Below are 17,082 nucleotides of genomic sequence, written 5' to 3' on the forward strand. Positions count from 1 at the left end.
ACATGAGAAGATCCGCCATGGTTCTCTTTGTTGCTCACTGGACACAGCTGCCGTGCTAAGGGTTCAATGGGGAATAATGCAAGAACAAACAGACAAACAGACAAATAGACAATAGAACAAACAGTCTTGTTTTCTCAATGAAACTCCGGTACTTAGGAGTACTGGAATGTTTGCAACATTCAAAGCAGCTCAAATAGAAAAAAAGTTCAAACCAGTCACCAGATCCAAAATTAGCATTTTATTCAGAACGCTGGGGTGTTCATTTATATCCTGGTACACAATACAGAGGCAAAGCTGTTGTCAGAAGTCTCTCCAGTTTAAAAGCTTTTGTTTTTCATTTTTTTTTTAAGAAACACACAGTTGGTAGTGCCACCTGTGTCAAGCCACCCCTCTCCTTCCTTATTTTTTTTGTTTTTGGTACAAATTATGTAAAACATTTGTGCTAAGAACTTTTCTCCCTCCCCAAACAAAAACAAGAAGAAAATAAAAAATAAAAAAAATTAAAAAATTAAAAATTGAGTATTCTAACTACAGCTCAACAATTGGATCAAATGTCACTTTGTTTGTAAATACTTTATCCATAACGGAAGATATAAACATGCAAAAAACCTGAATCCATTGTCCAAATAATACATACACGTGTTCTGAAGTTTCTGCACTTCTCCATAGACTATGCCAATAAAACATTATGTACACATACCATTTTTACAGTGAAGTGAAAAAAAATACAGTAAATAAAAAAGTGTACATGGATTAAGACCAAAATGTATCTAACATTCTAGTTTATGAAAAAATTCAAATTTTGCTACAAATTGGTGATATGAAAACTCCCTTTATTTGCAACCAGCTGCGTAAGTTTTAAGATTTTAGTGAAAAAAAAATCTAAGGTCTAAAACTAGAAGTAATGTACATTTTCCAATCTCATGGTCTCATCCCCCAAGATAATAAAATCGCTCCATGAGTTTTTGTTTGTTTGTTTAATTCTGTATTTTAATAAAAGCAAATGCAATGTAACAAAAGCGTGTTGAAGCATATCATGGTTTAACTTACTGCTCCCACCACAAAATATTTTGTCTTTTACTTATCATTTCAGAAATCAGTACCATTAAAGCCTTAAACATAAAACTAATTCCAATCTGAAAAAGGTACAAAAAGGCACATAAAATCCCAGTGCTTCTGTACTGTAAAATTCAAGTGTAACTGAGCTCAGTGTTTTTCCAAACAGTATTGGATCACTGATATTCCCTCTGAGCCCAAATTGGTTTGCAGCCTATGCCCAAGCCTCCAGCAAGCACTGTGCTAGTAGACTACAAAGTTAAAGCCTAGCTTCTGAATGCTTTTTGGGAATATCAGTTGAAATTGTTTGTACTTGTCCAAAAACCAAGTTCACCCTGAAGTTCAGTCATCACCTCCGCCATACATGTCAGCGAGTTTCTTGAAGCGTGGCCCCCAGTCGTTCAGGTAGTCATAGTCCTGCTCGCCACCACTACTTGAGGAATTAAGGGAGCTCAAGGACCCAGCCGTGGAGCCGCTGCCTTCATAGTCAAAGACTAAGAGGGAGTCGTAGGGTGGAGCGGTGGGATCATTGTCAGCAGCTTTAAGGCCCTACAATTTGGAAAGACAGAGAAGGAATGAAGAGAGGGTTACGATCGGCAAAACCACCAGCAGATCCTAACGGTCCCATGAGTACAAATGTGTGTTTGTAAGTTTCTACCTGCAGCCCACAGTATTTTCAACCCATGGGAACTGGGGTCATCGCATGTTTCAAAATTAGACAAAAACCAACTTAGGTCTTTCCTCTGGAAAGAAAAATCCCCTAAGGAGTTTGGCTCAGTGAAGCCAAGCCATACAATCGGAGGTGGTTAACTGGAGAAAGTCTAGGCAAAAGTCATTAGGATGCTGGAAAAACAAACAAACAAACAAACAAACAAACAAACAAACCCAAAACACTCAGACTAGCACTGAAAACTACAAGTTCAAGGAGGAAGTGGCATTGTATTTTACTTAAATTTGGAAGGATATCAGAGGAAGAATGAAGATAAGGCCAGGTGTGATTACAATATAAGGAAGGTTACTCATTAAATCATTTACGATCTTAACAAAACATAAAGTGTGAAATTAATAAAAAAAACTGTGATCAGGTATCATTTAAGAATAGAGTGACTTCCAGCTGCCACATTCCCGGGAAGTCATGCTCCGGTATCTGCACATCACATAGGTATTAGGTGTGGGGAGGGAATTCTGCTGATCTAAAATTCTGCTTCTACAAAGAATTAAAAAAAATAAAAATCCATTAAGTGATTATCTATAAATTTAACTCTTACAAAATACTTTAGTATATAATTCATATACCTTTAGTTAATTCATAATTATGCAGTATAAAACTTTTATGGATTTAATACTAGGTCCTTTTTGTGTTCTAATTTTTCCCCAGTTCCACTCTAAAGTTCAAGATATATCAACATTAGTCTCCAAGCAATCATTCTGTTTTTCCACCCTCTGCTCTTTAAACGTTGGTGGGCTTATTATGGTGGTCTCACTTATCTAAGACATCATGGACTGTCCTACTTTAGATCAGCCCTTCCAATACACATGTATTTTATGAGTACATATGTAGGTTTTATGTTTTCATCTCTTTTTTCCTTCAAGTTTACAGAGGGGGAGAGAGGGAAAAAACATAAAAATTAAGTTTAGAGACATTATGTATAAGGCATGAGAGACTAGACTCTGGGTTGACACCTCAGCTTAACATCGTATTACCGTGGGAACTTGGCTAAGTTCTGTAAACTTTTCTTCATCTGCAACTGTAATAACAATAATAAATCATTTTGAAGACCACATAGAATAATAGGATCCAAGAGCTCATCACAGGTAGATGAATATTAGTTTCAAAAAAATCTTTTAAGTTTAGAGAAAAATTTTCTGCTTTGGAATTTGAGAAACAAAATGGCAGCCACTTGACTTCAATGAAGAACAAGAGAGAAAAGCACACACGACCAGTTTTCCCATTCCCAAGTCTGTCCTACTGACAATCCTAACCATTTATTTAAACACCACTTTTCCTCAGTCAGGTTATAGTATTTGTAACCCAGAACCTCCTGAGTAAAATAAAATAAAGCAAGTCTTCAACAAACTACTTCATATATAAAAAGTAACTTTAGGTGGAATTTTCTTTATCATATTTATAGAATAAACTACAGGGCAATTCTGTTTAGACTGAGAACCGCAAACTACAATTTCTCAAAATTCATCTCTCTCTGTGGTAGATTGTGCTACTGTCCTTAGTGATTCATGATCCTTTCTCGTGGGCGGATCACATCCCACACGACCACAAGTCCCTCTCTGGAGCCAGAGTTCACTTGCCCAGCTCACCGTCAGGCTTGGCCATGGGACTGGTATTGGCCAATGAAATGTGTGCCCTCTTGGACTTTATATTCACATGCCAGCATGAGCCCCTCTTTGCTTTCCCTGCAAGTTCTAGCCACTACCAATTTAAACAACAAGTGAGCCTTTTACTTCAGCACTGTCTAACTTGGGTCCACACAAGAATAGGACCCATGAAAGATCTAAAGAAAAATCAAGGCAATTCCTGGTAAGAACAATGGGCCTCTGAAGAGAAACATTAAATTTTCATTATGACTTTAAGTAATTATGAAATTATGACTGCTTTATGATGCAGACAACAGAGATAAAAGCCAACGTCACGGTGTTTAGGTCATCAGCTTTATCCCCTTGCAAAACTTCATTGTGCTTAGGTCACCTGCTTTATCGCAATTCAAATTTTAAGTGGAAATAAACACAGAGCTCTGCTCATCCCTTAAGGTGTCAGCACCAAACTGGAAATATGGAAAGTTGGAGACTAAAATTAGCTCTAAAGAGTCAACGGCAGGGCATCCATTGTATGTGGAATCAGCGTAGAGGGAAGTGGAGACCCATGTTTAATGGAACCTAAATATGAATACTAGAAGCTGTCTAGTCATCACTGGTGTATTAAAGGGGTGGAGGATTTTGATCTGATTCTTTAGCCACCTGATTCTTTAAAATATAACACCTTTGATGATTTAGTTCCACACTCACTATTGAGATTCTCAGAAATATTTGTTTCTTTAAAATTTTCTTTAGCTCCTGCCTTGGCTACCTGATCATCATGATAGGAACTGAATCCATGTTTTCTTTTTTTTTTCTTTTAAGGTTATTGACAGGACACCCATTAGAGGTCACTGTGCTATACTGAAGCGTCACACATGTCTCAGGTTTTAATAATTACAAAAGGGCAGACACCACTGAACTTTTCAAGAATTCTTAAGCAAGCCATCTTTCCACATTAAAGGTTAATACTTTAAGACCCTTCTACTTGGATATCACTGATTTTTATCCAATAATAAAACAGTACTCTTTAGATGAGGCATTATATAAATTCTGGGTACTACACTGGTAACTCTAAAAAGGACGATCCCAGTCAAGTCCCCAGAAGCTGACAGTGGCGGGCATGCAGCCAGAGTGAATGAATGTGCAGGAGAAATCGGGAGGGCAGAAGACCTTCTAGTCCACCCTATGGAGTCCTGTATTCTTAGGTGTGGACACCTTTTCACAGGCTGTGTAGCACACCGTTGACAAATTTACAAACTACGTGCGTGTTTTCCCTCTCCCCACCAAAGTCTGACTAAACCTAGAAGAGGATGTGCTTGTTTCACCTTTGCTGGATCTTGAACTCTGGATGAGTCTGAACTATTTTCTATAGTTGGAGGTGCCTCTGTAAAATGAAAGAGCTGTGGCACTGGCTGAATTCTTGCTGAGCATGTATTTATGGGCTTCTGATTCTATGCTTTATAGGTGCAGACATACTTTTATAGGGACTATAAAAACCCACATTCTTCAGTGAAGGAACCCATGAGGGATGTAAGAGGAAAGAGGTCCTATTGATTCCCTTACATTCTGTTTTCCATTGTCTCAATGCCACTGCCTTTGTTCAGGTCCTCATTATATGCCCCCTGGACCACAGCACAAGTCTCTCTAACTGGTCTCCTGCTCCCAGCACTATGCCTGCTTCTTTCCTACAAACTACTATTGATTTCTCTCTCATATATTATTTGATATCTCTCCCCCAAGTAAACTCTGACTGCTCTCTATCATCTCTAGCAGTTTTTCCCAAAGAAAGGAGGGGTCTGCCTGGGCTTAAGCAAGATGATCTTTAATTGGCGCATGAACATTTTAAAACAATTCACTTTATTAAAAAAATTAAGTTCAAGTCCTGGCTGGTGTGCCTCAGTGGATTGAGTGCTGGCCTGCAAACCAAAGTGTCGCCGGTTTGATTCCCAGTCAGGGCACGTGCCTGGGTTGTGGGCCAGGTCTCCAGTAGGGGGTGTGAGAGAGGCAACTGATCGCTATATCTCTCACAAACATCGATGTTTCTTTTTCTCCCTCCCTTCCCTTCTCTCTAAAAATAAAATAATAAAATCTTTAAAAAAATTAAGTCAAAATTTGATTAACAGTTTTAGTAAATAATAGCCCAAGTTTGCAGACATGGGAAAAAAACTGGCAGTCATTACTCAAGTGCCAGATATTTGGGTAACCTGCAGAATAAAGTCAAAAGCCTTTAGAAGAACATTCGTGAACCTAGACTGCTCACCCACCCTTTACGTTTCAGCTATCTCAACTCCAGCAAGCACAACTGATTTATTACCAAAACCCTTCAAACCTAAAAACATCATGTGCTTATTTATGTACGTCCATGTTATGGGTATATTAATTTCCTGCTAGCTGAAATGTGATTCCATTTGTTTGAAATGTCTCCTCACATTTTTTCATCTGGTTACAGACATCCATCCATCCATCCATCCTTTAAGGTCTGTTTAAAATGTCACTTCTGTGTGGACTGTTTCCCCTAGCTATGGCTCATAATTTCTGTGGTCTTTTTTTGTCCCCTTTACTTTCCTTGCCACGTTTTGGTTATACTAGATTATGAGGTCCCCTTTTCTGCACAGGTTGTTTGTATTCATTCCATATCCTGCTTTCCAACACAGGGCCTAACATCCAGCAGGTGTTCTAGAAGGTAACTTTGTGCTGCTATCCTGGGCCTAGGTTTTTATCTCAGCCTCTTGTTCTTATGTATGTTTACTCCTTTCAGAAGAAGCTAGGATCTAGGTTTAAAATATATGTAGACAAAAAAAGTATACCAAATTATACCATACCAAAGTATACATTACAGTAGAATTCTGTGTCTTATCTGTACCAACATTACTAAGTCGTCCCTTCTTGGGAATTTCATTGCACTTAAAGCAATTTGTTTTTTAAAAAAGACATTTTTGATTTTTTTTTACTTATAATTAGAGGAAAGTAGAAAGTTTTTACTCCTGAAAGGTAACTTGTAATGATACTGATAATAATTAAGAGATTTTACTATGTGACAGGCACTATACCAAGCACTTTCACAAGGATTATCTCATTGGGTTGGTAAAAACAAAGGAACTAACATCTTAAAAGGAAGTTCTATTATTATCCTTATTTCATATCTAAGAAAACTGGAAATCTAACAGGTTAAACCAAGGATTTTGACCTTGTGCAAGGTAACAGAGCTGTTAGGTGAGGCAACTGGATTTGAACTCAAATGCCCAGCTCCTGTAAGAGTGGATGGAGATATTTAAAACAGAACAAATAAAATTTAGTCAATAGGAGAAAATGGCAAACGTTTTAAACTTTAGTAGTTTAAGCAAGTTATTCTAAAAGCACCTTCCATTAGTTTTTTAATGATTTTAATCAAAAGTCAGCCTTTTAACAGAAGTATGTCCTTGGGTTTTATACTTCTGAGATAAAAAAAATATAGGATTAGTAAAATTATTGAAGGTATGCTAATACCTACTGTTGGGATGAGATTAAATTTGTTTCAACTTATCACCCTCTGAAGGTCATGTTTGAAAATCTCAAAATAGAATGAAATTCTTTAGCTGAAATTAAAAATTGTTTGGTTTTACTCCACCTACCAGCCTGGAAATGTTATCATTTTTAAGATTCAAGGCAACATTCATTCATAATTTAAATAAACACACTAGAAATGTTCTCATGAACTTCTCCATTCCTTACATCTATAAAAACACTCTAATTATAATCATCATTGTATTATTTTTTCCTTTGGAACACTGGGTACTATGCTAAATCAAGTAAGACCTGGGATAAAGAAAATCTGTTGGCATTTTAAGTATATTTCTAAAATGTGCTTGAGTTCTTTCTAGGTACCTTCAACTATTTAAAAACTTTATATGTATATGCCTTTATCAGTCCAGTTATAGGAAGATATTGAAGAAGTCTTAATGAGTATTTTACATGGAAGAATCTATGTAGTGTTTTTAATGTTATTCCTGACCTAGGCCTTCTGAAATTTTCATCCCCCTGATTTTCCCACAGAACTGACTATCACACCCCTGGACTCTCTTTTTAGTTGTTTTCTGTGACACCCTAACCTCCTTAGATATTCTTCCTGTGTCAAATGTAGGGCATTTGTATGTACAGAGTTTGTGGTTCCCTTTCTCTTGCACATTTTTCTCTCTCATAATCACATTCAGTGTTATAGATTCAGCAGTCATTTGGAGAATGATTCCCAAACATGATCTTTCCAACCATTCATGTGCCCAGCAAACCACTGTGCCCCACACGGCCCCCCGCACCCTGCCCACGGATATGCACCTCTTCCCCTGAAACCTGGGAGGGCTCTGAGGGGAGGCAGAAGGGAACCTCCTGACAGGAGTTCTGAAGGAGGTGAGTGCTGGCTAGCACGGAGGCTGATGGATGGCACCCGCTGTGCATCTGATCTTTCCTGGGTTGGTAAAAACAAAGGAATTAACATCTAGAAACAGGGGAGAGGGCATTCCTTGTAGAAAGAATAGGCTGGGACAGACGCTGGTATGGAACTGCAAGCTAAGCCTGGGAGCTACAAGCAGAGGCCTCTGCTGCTGGCTTGTTAAGCTGCAGGTTGGGGAGGGGCCTGAGTTGAAAGCAGAATGCCAAGTAAGAATGAGACCCAATGGGTCTCCCTGCCTGGCGAAGTAAGGCTTCAGGTGTCAGATTGTTTGCTGGGTACAAAGGCCATGCCAACAGCAAAGTAGGCAGCACACACACACAAACCCTACAGGTGTAATTTATTTTCTTGTCTAGGTATCATCGGCCCACTTATGTACACACAGTAGATGTTCATTAGTTATTTGCTGAATGAGTGATTCTAAACCAAGCCTAAGATGACTTCAAAATAGGCCATTTTAACAAGTGCAGACACTCTTCAAATTTTGAATTGACTGTATTCTAGAAGTTAATTTGTAAGTCAGTTGTTTGGCACAAAGTTTCTCATACAAGTATTTACACATGTTCCTTATGGTCTTGAGCCACATTTCAGGCTCTGGACTTGGGTACTGTTTCGAAACAGAAAAATCCAAATGGAAATCCTTACTGTAGCTTCTTCTACTGTGGCATTAGAAGGGTTGGAAAACTGAACCTTACTATCTAGATCTGTTTTGTTACCTGCTGAAGAAAATCCAGTCCCTGTAAAAAAGGTGTATACACATAGCACAGACTAAAACACAACTTGGAACAACCAATGTACTCATTTTCTGATTGGAACCAGCACCAGTAGAGTGAAGAGCTCCAGACACGGCTGATAATTCTAACCAACTGCGAATTGGGTGGTGCTCATAACTTCATGTCCTACACACAATCTATAGTGCCTGGATCTTTAAAAACAATTTTTAAAATATTTTAGTTATTTATTTTTAGTGAGAGGGGAAAGGAGGGAGAAATAGAGGGAAAGAAATATATGTATGGTTGCTTCTTGTGTACCCCTTACTGGGGACCTGGACCACAACCCAGGCCTGTGCCCAGACTGGTAATCGAACCTGCCACCCTTTGGTTCACAGGCCAGCACTCAATCCACTGAGCCACACCAGCCAGGGCTGTACCTGGATTTCTTAAAACAATAAAATCTGAGAGTTAGGCAATAGACTAGATGCTTCGGTTACACTAAGATGAACATGAAATAGTCCCCATCCTGGAGAGCACACATGCTCCCGTGGGGAAGAGAAATATTGACAGTTACATCCCAGTGTGAGGGTGCTGACAGGAAGCATCTTGCTGATCCTTCTCACACGTGTCATGGAAGGCTCCACAGAGAAGGGGATGTTTGAGCTGAATCTTAAGACTAAATGGGCATCTCACTGATGGTCAAGAAGGTAAGGGCTTTGTAAAAGTTACATTAAAGTCAAAACTCTGATGCTTTTGCAGAACTGTAAATAGTTCAATGGGGCTGCAGCACAGGAAGGGAAATGTGGTGGGGAAAAGGGCAGGGATCAGCTTATATACAGCCTTGTAAGTGACAAGTGATGCTTAGTGCTAGAACTTTAACACGGAGAGAGAAGCATGTCATGGCTCGGATGGAATCCCACAGAATGTTTACAATTCAGGGACAGGTAGAATCATTCAGGTAATTATTTGTTTAATCACACTGAAGCTAGAATTCTTGCTTTGGAAAAGTTCAGCTCCTACACCTACATTCAAAAGATGCACTGTATCTGGAAACCTGACAACTGCAGAAAGAATTAAACAATTCTTCATGATGGCAGAGGCTAAATTAGAAGTAAAATCATCAGACATTCTCATATATTAAAAAAGATCTAGTCATATATAAAAATTCCCCTAACCAGGCCTATATATAAATAAACTGGAAGAGTCAGGGCATATTTTTGTAGATAAAGAGTTGCTGGTACTCTTTGCTTTTCGTTTCCATTTACTTTTCAGTCATGTCTACTAAAAAGTTACCTCTTTGCAGAAGTGAATACATACATACAAAAAGCAGCACGCCTCTTTGAAATAGGCAGTAATAAATACTTATAAAGATAGATAAATATTCTTTGTTTCAAAACTTTTTTTTCACAAACTCTACGTGCTTCTCAAAACCTAAGGTAGATTGACTATGCTATGTAATATATGACTATTTCAAGGAAGCCCAGGAAAGAAGAATCTTATCAGCACATGACTGCAGGTGATACATATGAGAAGCACATTCCACTCTGTAATGTGCCCAGACCAGCTCTGAGCCAGGAGATAGTGAATGGGGAAGATATGGCCAGAGAACACGAGTCCCGCTGTACATTCACAATCAGTATCAGTGTGTCTTGTTCTCTTACACTTATAATAAAAATTGAAAAGGAGAATTGCAAAGTATAAACATGATCAAATGAAGCAGCATAAATCATTTTAATTCAAAACTTAAGTATTAAATGTAGCAGAACTCTTGGTCAGTAATGAACTAAAAGAATGCCATAATAATTTGGACAGTGAAAATCCTATCTGTTATATTCAACAGAGAATTAGCTGCCTCTTACAGAAGCTCTTAAAACTCATCAACTAGACAAGTATTTAAATCACTTACATAATATTTAATTTAGCTGCTCTTCCTACTAATCTCATTTGATAGAACTCTTCAGTCATTGGAAGGCACTGAATCCTCACCATTTGTGGATTTAAAGGGCATAAAGTGAGGAAAACAAAAGTGAACTTATTACATTCAGAAATGCTAATAAATGAAATTAGAATACACTATTTAATATTGTTATTTATTGCTTTTATAATCTAGGAAAAATCCTTTTAGAGTTGGTGTGACTCATACTGATAATATATATGAATGTCATTTACAAACGCAGATATTAATTGATGGATCTCTTTTTTGGCTGATCAAAGCAATTAAAACCATTTCCTGTTATTGAAGCCACATTTGCTTACACAAAGCTAAACATTAGCATAAAATAAATGCCCTTTTAAAGACAGTCTCTCTTTGTACCTCATTAATGAAATCCCCGATGTCCCCAGGGTGCGGGGCCGCAGATCGGACAGGGTACTGGGGCTCCGCATGAATGGGTCTCTCATCCAGCCGTCGGATTCCTACCGGTTTGATGGCATCAGGTTCCACAGTGTCAGGCTGCTGGAGCTGGCTCAAATCATAGTCCTGCAAAAGACAAAATCAAAAACCCATGGTGGATGGGCATAAAGATGGAAAATTACAACATTTGTGTTCAAACACATACCCCAAATGCATAGAAATGAGTGAAATTTAACATAATGGAAAAGTTGCCACTATGAGTTTTTCATGTTATGATTAAATATTTCTTTCACACAGCTCTTCTGTGTTTTTTTATTTCTACAGTCTGTGCTCCATCTGTTTTTCTAGGTTCCTTATCAGTTTCCAATGGAAAACGGCAGTGACATGAGGTCCCACTACAAACTGACTAAAAACTGCCTAGAAAATATAGTTGTACCAAAGCAGCAAAGGTAACAATGAAATGTTGACGGGGTATAGGACATACTATCCCAAAATGTCACCTCAGCATATTAAACATCTTAAGTGGAAGGGGTTTTTTAAAACGACAGAAACATGAAGATCACTCTGACCTTCTGCTGCTGCTTCACCCTATTTCCCCAAAACTGGTCATAAGACTGCCATGTGCAAAGTCCCCTCCTTGTACCAGGAAGAGAGAAGACATTCTTATCACCAGGGAATTTCAGGCGAAGAATTCTGTACAAAGTTTGTCAAGCTAAGCCTTATCTTCCTAGTTACTTCTTCACCATTTGCTGCACCGAGCTCCAATCCCTCTTCTTGTCAAAAAGCTTCCTGCTGGAGTCACTTCTTTCATTTTTTATTCTCTTGTGAAGGCTCCCATGCACATGTAAAATTTTTTAAAAAATGTGTATGCTCCTCTTCTGTTAATCTTTCTCTGTTAGTTTAATTTTCAGACCCTGCCAAGGATGCTAAGAGGCTGGAGAAAAACTTTCTCCTCCCTTACAATGTTTAATTTTTTTTAAAACTGATGCAGGTATGTTTTCCTCTTCCTTAAAAGAGATATTAGTTCATCATGGTTTCAAAGCCACTCTTTATTCCTCTGTGTCCCTTCATGGTCTCAAGTCCGCAAACTGTGGTTTGTGGGTCCAGTCTGACCCACTTCTTATTTTTCTAAAAGACTGGCTTTTGTATTTTTAAATGGTCATTTAAACCAACAAAGAAGAATGTGCCAAAGAGATGGTTTGTGGCCCACAAAGCCTCACTACGTGGCTCCTCACAAAAACGTTTGCCAACCTCTGGCCCCCAACACTCAGCCAGGGGGGCTGGTTTCCCCTTTAGTGCAGCCCTGGGGAAGAGGCTTAGAAGACAGCTGGTCCCCTTGGGGATGGGCAGAGCCGACCTTGGGAGGGATGTTCTGGGCGGAGACTGGGCCCTTCACACTTTTTCCAGCTTTAACATCAGCTAGCGAGGCAGGAAATGTATAAAGAAACTGGCTGTAAGGTAAAAATGCATCACGATGTCAGGTTTGGGCAAATACTTTGTGGTTTTCAAACCCCTAAATTCTGGTGATATAAAGTGCTACATCCATAGCTTAATGAAAATTCTCCAATTTAGTGGTGATATTTACAGAAAGTACAGTTTCTGGTACTCTGTATAATTCAGCCTCATCTTTTTGTCTCAAACCAGGTGAAAAGCAGTTGCAGCATCTCTTACGGTGGTTCTGATTTGCTCAGCGCCTCAATATTTGCCATGTTCTGGCAGCCTTCTGGGTGCTTTACCTATGTTTGCTCATTTAATGCTCTGAACAACACTGCGTGATACTAAGTTTTGTTATCTCCATTTAGGAGTCAAGGAAGCGGACTGTCAAACAATTCAAGTAACTAGTCCATGGTCCCAGATCTACTGAGACAGACTGACTCCACATGGATTAGACTTCAAAGCCGAGCTAGCTCTTTGCCCAGTCACTTCAGAGAGTGAGTCAAGTCTGAGCTACAGGTTGGATTTAGAGAGTAACAAACTGGAAGGATGAGTGTGGAGGGACAGGAATGTGAGGAATGATTAAAATAACAAAAGAGACAGAGAGAAGAAAGGTCACAGACATTCATGCCCTCTGTGTACCAGGCACTCTACCAGCCTCTTGATAAGTGTCTTCTCACAAATACTTTCTAACAAACCTGCAAAGAATGTTTTATTTTCTTTGTAGATGAAGAAACAGATTCGGAGGGGTTGAGTAACTTGCCCAACGTCATACAGTGAGTCTACGATTAGGATGGGAATCAAAACCAGATGTGTCTGACTTCAAAACCCTGATGCAGAATTCAATCCTGTGCTCCTGAGAACGCTCCCCTAAGCAACTTCTTGCCCAGAGATTCAGCTAATCTGAATGGTGAAGGCGCAGGGGAAAAGCCCCTCCTCTAGGGAGTATACAGGTGAGGCGGGAGGTGAGGCAGGACCGAGTGGGCCAAGCCAGTCTGGCATGAACACCTGGTATATCACAAAGTATATGCTCAGAGTGGAAAAACTGGCATTCATTTTGAATCTTGAACAGTATATGGGCTAGGGAGAAAAAAGAATCAACAGCATGAGCGAAGGCATGGGAATACTGTTTTGTCAGGATAAGAGCATTTTATATTATGAATACAGAACTTGAGTGAAAATATCCTGACCTTACACAAATGTGCTCCATTTAGAATTTTGTAGAATTTATGAGTTATTTCTGGAACATGTAAAAGTAAAGGCATACAATGACATAGATGTGAAAGCCTTTGATGTTAAAGTATTATACAAAGTAGAAAGAGAGATTTATTTAGGAAATTTGAATGCTCAGACATTAAGAAGTTTGTTTTTTCCAGGCCAGGTTTAACTGCGTAACTACCAAACACAACAGAGAAGGGTAAGTGTGCCTTCTGATAACTATCAAAGCTCTTTGTAAAAAAGGGGAAAACAGACTGTAAGTACAATAATGAAAGTTAATGTGTTTTTATGCTGATGGTATAAAATGCCTTATTAGGAGTCTGAATTGCATGTCATTAAGTATTGTATCTTATGTTTAAGTACAGTCTTTCACCTGGTGAGATACTTCTGAACAGTCTTTAGTAAATTGTCTGATAATTCAGTGTAAGAACACAGAGGAATTTCTTTGGCATGAGTAGAGACAAAGGAAGCATGTGGGCTTTCTTTCTGCCATTTCTTACCTGGGAAGAGCCTGTCTACCCTGATTTCTTATATAGCTCTCCATGTAACCAAAGGTGACAAACACAAATGCATTTTGATTGGCTGGCAGTGTTTTAAAAATTCTCTAGGAAGTTGCCAACAATTCACCTGAAAAATAGAAAGATCTGGCAAAAGAGAGCTTAACTTCTTACGACGTGTTACAGCTGACAGCACTGTCTCCTTTGGATGGGCATCTCTGCCTGGCCTGCCTCACTTATTAGTGTATACACAGAGCAGGGTATTCATTTGCAGGGCTTTCTTCTTTCTTTTGATAGCCTTTTCCCACTACCTTAAGAGGCAGAGAGTAGAAAGAGTTTTAAAAATGTCTCTAGTCCTGCTCAATCTTTCCCACCATCAATGCGTCAGGCCCCTAGGAAGTGCTCATTCAAAAATGTGCTGAATAAAGTCTCAGGGACTGTATTCGTGCCAGATGTTCCAAAGTACAGCCTGTTCAAGAAATGTGCCTTGGGTTGCATTATACACCACAGCAATAGTTCACAGTGGGAGGGAGGCCCCTCGGTCCCGTTGCTGAGACTCATTGCAAAGGTGAGTCCACCCTAATGATGGGAATGTGTCATCCTCAGTTACACTGGTATCTAAAAAAAGAGGCAGAAAAATCACTGATTTACAGGAAGCTAGAAAGTGGGTTAAAACACATGGCTTAAAGTTTCTCTGTGATGGTTTCTCCTTGTCTAATTGCAAATAGAGGATACGAAAACCCGATGGCGGTAGGAAGTGGGGGGAGTGTCCTCGGGTTTCAGAGACGGTCTTTTCTGTCCGCATCTGTCTGTGTTGTATGACAGGGGCCCTGACCCGAGGGTCCAATTCTGAGCCCTTTGATAAGGGGTCACTCTACGCAAACCTCCTAAATTATACATCTTTACCATCCTTGTGATGCTTGACTTACACAAATTACAACATGTAGGATAAGAATTACAAAGAGAATTACAGAGGTTTAAGAACATGCTCAAGGTCATCGGGTTCATGGCCTTAATTCTGAAGATTATGAAGAAAGAATCCAACAAGAAATCTTTATTTGGTTCCTAAAACTCTGGAGAAAAAGTGGAACTGAAAAATCTCTTACTATTGTCAACCTTTGCAATGTTAACTTCCCAAAGAAATTTAATTTTCAAATGAAGGAAAATCTGTTTTAACTAATACTTGGAATGTGTGTTACTTGGCAATGACCATTAGGAGTAGGTATGGAGTTAGGATTTTTAAAATATTAACACTGCAAGCAGGGAAAAACACTTTTTTTCGATCCCTCTCTCTCTCTCTCTTTTTTTTTTTTCAATTTAAGACTGAAAATATCTTAAAGATGATACAATTCTGGGAGAGTTATTAGGAAGTCAGTAGCTAAATCTCTGGTTCTGGCTTTTCTTGTTCAGTTCCACTGACTTGCAATGATTTATAATTGGCTCAGAAAATGATACCACGAGTCTATCTTAAGGCATTTGGTTATGTGAAGTAAAATAAAATAAAGTGCTGTATTGGTATAAATTGAAATTCTGGGATCCCAGGCAAAAATTTCAGAAAGCTGCATTGCTGGTAAAATACATAGAATTGTGCAATTAAGTCTGTTTTAGAGAGAGAGGAAAACATTCATTTAGTTTCCACGAGTATTTCAGGAAAGCCTGCTGGTGCCAGATGCCACTCTCAGCGCTGAGAATGTGAAGAAGGCAACCGAGCTTCACGTGGGGCCGATCACCTGTCAGGAATTACATTAGGTGCTTTCTTATATGACGTTTCATATACAGTTGACCTTTGAGAGCATGGGTTTGAACTGCACAGGTCCATTTATATGTGTTTTTTTCCCAATAAATACTGTAAATGCACTTTTTCTTTTTTATAATATTCTTAGTAACATTTTCTTTTATCTAGTCTACTTTACTGTAAGAATATAGTGTATAATACATATATGAAACAGGTGTTAACTGACCTTTTTTAATGTTATCCATAAGGCTTCTGGCCAAAAGAAAGCTATCAATGGTTAAGCTTTGGGAGGGTAAAAAGTTATTGTAGATTTTCGGCTGTGCAGGGGGACTGGCACCCCTAACCATCCCCTGCACCAGTGCTTTGTTTAAGGGTCAACTGTACTCCAAGCAAAAATCCTTCCAAGTGGGTGTTGCTCCATTTCATTGATGACAGCAGCTCCAAGAGATTAATGATTTGCCCAAGGTCACGGACTCAGTGAAGCAGTATGGAAGGATAAAACAAGAGACCACCAGAGAAGCAAAATAAGTAAACAGAAAAGCTGCACCTTGTTGCCAAGGCCATTGAGAAATGCACCAAAGAGTTTGCTGAGGGAGGTAAATGTGAGGGGTTTTAAGTGCTGGAAAGGAAGTTCAAGGTGGTTACTCTCATGAAGCACTGGGGCCTAGGACTCTGGTCTGTGCACAGTTGGTTGTGGGTTAAAGCAAACCTCAGTGATTTTTAGTTGGGAAGACCCAACGAGGGCCGGGCAGGAAGGGAGGGGCGGGCACTCCAAGGTCCTGGTCCACTATCAGCCTCCACTGGTGAGAATCAGTGATGAAGCCCAAAGGCCAGCTTTGCTATCTCCCAGGCAAAGGCTGGTGCCACTGGAAGCTGTTCTTTTATAGTAGCAAAGACAAGTAACTTTAAAATTCTCATTTAGATAAGGTAAACATTTTTAATGTCTCAAAAATGAGAGAAATAAAAATACTAATATAAAAGTAAATGGGCAAAATTCTGAAGGAAAAAAGAGTTATCTGGAAAAAAGCTGACGATGGCACAAGCAAGAAACTCTTCAGGCAGACCCAGAAAGGAATGGAAGGTAGAACAAAGCATTATTACCTCACCCTCCATGGCTCCCGGCATTAAAATAACTGAACAAAATAGTGAAAAGATGTCAATACATTACCAAAGGACTGCTGACAAGCAGCTCAAATACCCTTGCCAGCCTTATGTAAATTACATTATGACTTGATTTTCTTCCCAGAGAAATACAGTTATGACTGTGACTATCTACACAGGAGAAATGATGTGAAAAACTAACTAGATTCTACGGCTCATTAAAGCAACCCTCCCCCACT

General features: G+C 39.1%; 1 protein-coding gene across 2 annotated transcripts in view; it reads right to left on the reverse strand.

Moving 5' to 3' along the window:
• Positions 1–224: 224 nt before the first annotated feature.
• Positions 225–17,082, reverse strand: part of CDH2 (cadherin 2) — a 207,507-nt gene continuing 190,649 nt past the window's right edge. For both annotated transcript variants that reach the window (XM_054583491.1, XM_054583492.1), the window contains 2 exons: positions 10,820–10,984; positions 225–1,605 (listed from right to left, as the gene is read on the reverse strand). In XM_054583491.1, coding sequence (XP_054439466.1) covers positions 1,399–1,605; positions 10,820–10,984 — 372 coding nt within the window. In that variant the 3' untranslated portion in view covers positions 225–1,398. The remainder of the gene's footprint in view (positions 1,606–10,819; positions 10,985–17,082) is intronic.

The sequence above is a fragment of the Pteronotus mesoamericanus genome, unplaced genomic scaffold (genome assembly GCF_021234165.1).
Source record: "Pteronotus mesoamericanus isolate MK-2021 breed Mesoamerican mustached bat unplaced genomic scaffold, CSHL_Meso_final contig_74, whole genome shotgun sequence".
Taxonomy (NCBI): Eukaryota; Metazoa; Chordata; class Mammalia; order Chiroptera; family Mormoopidae; genus Pteronotus; species Pteronotus mesoamericanus.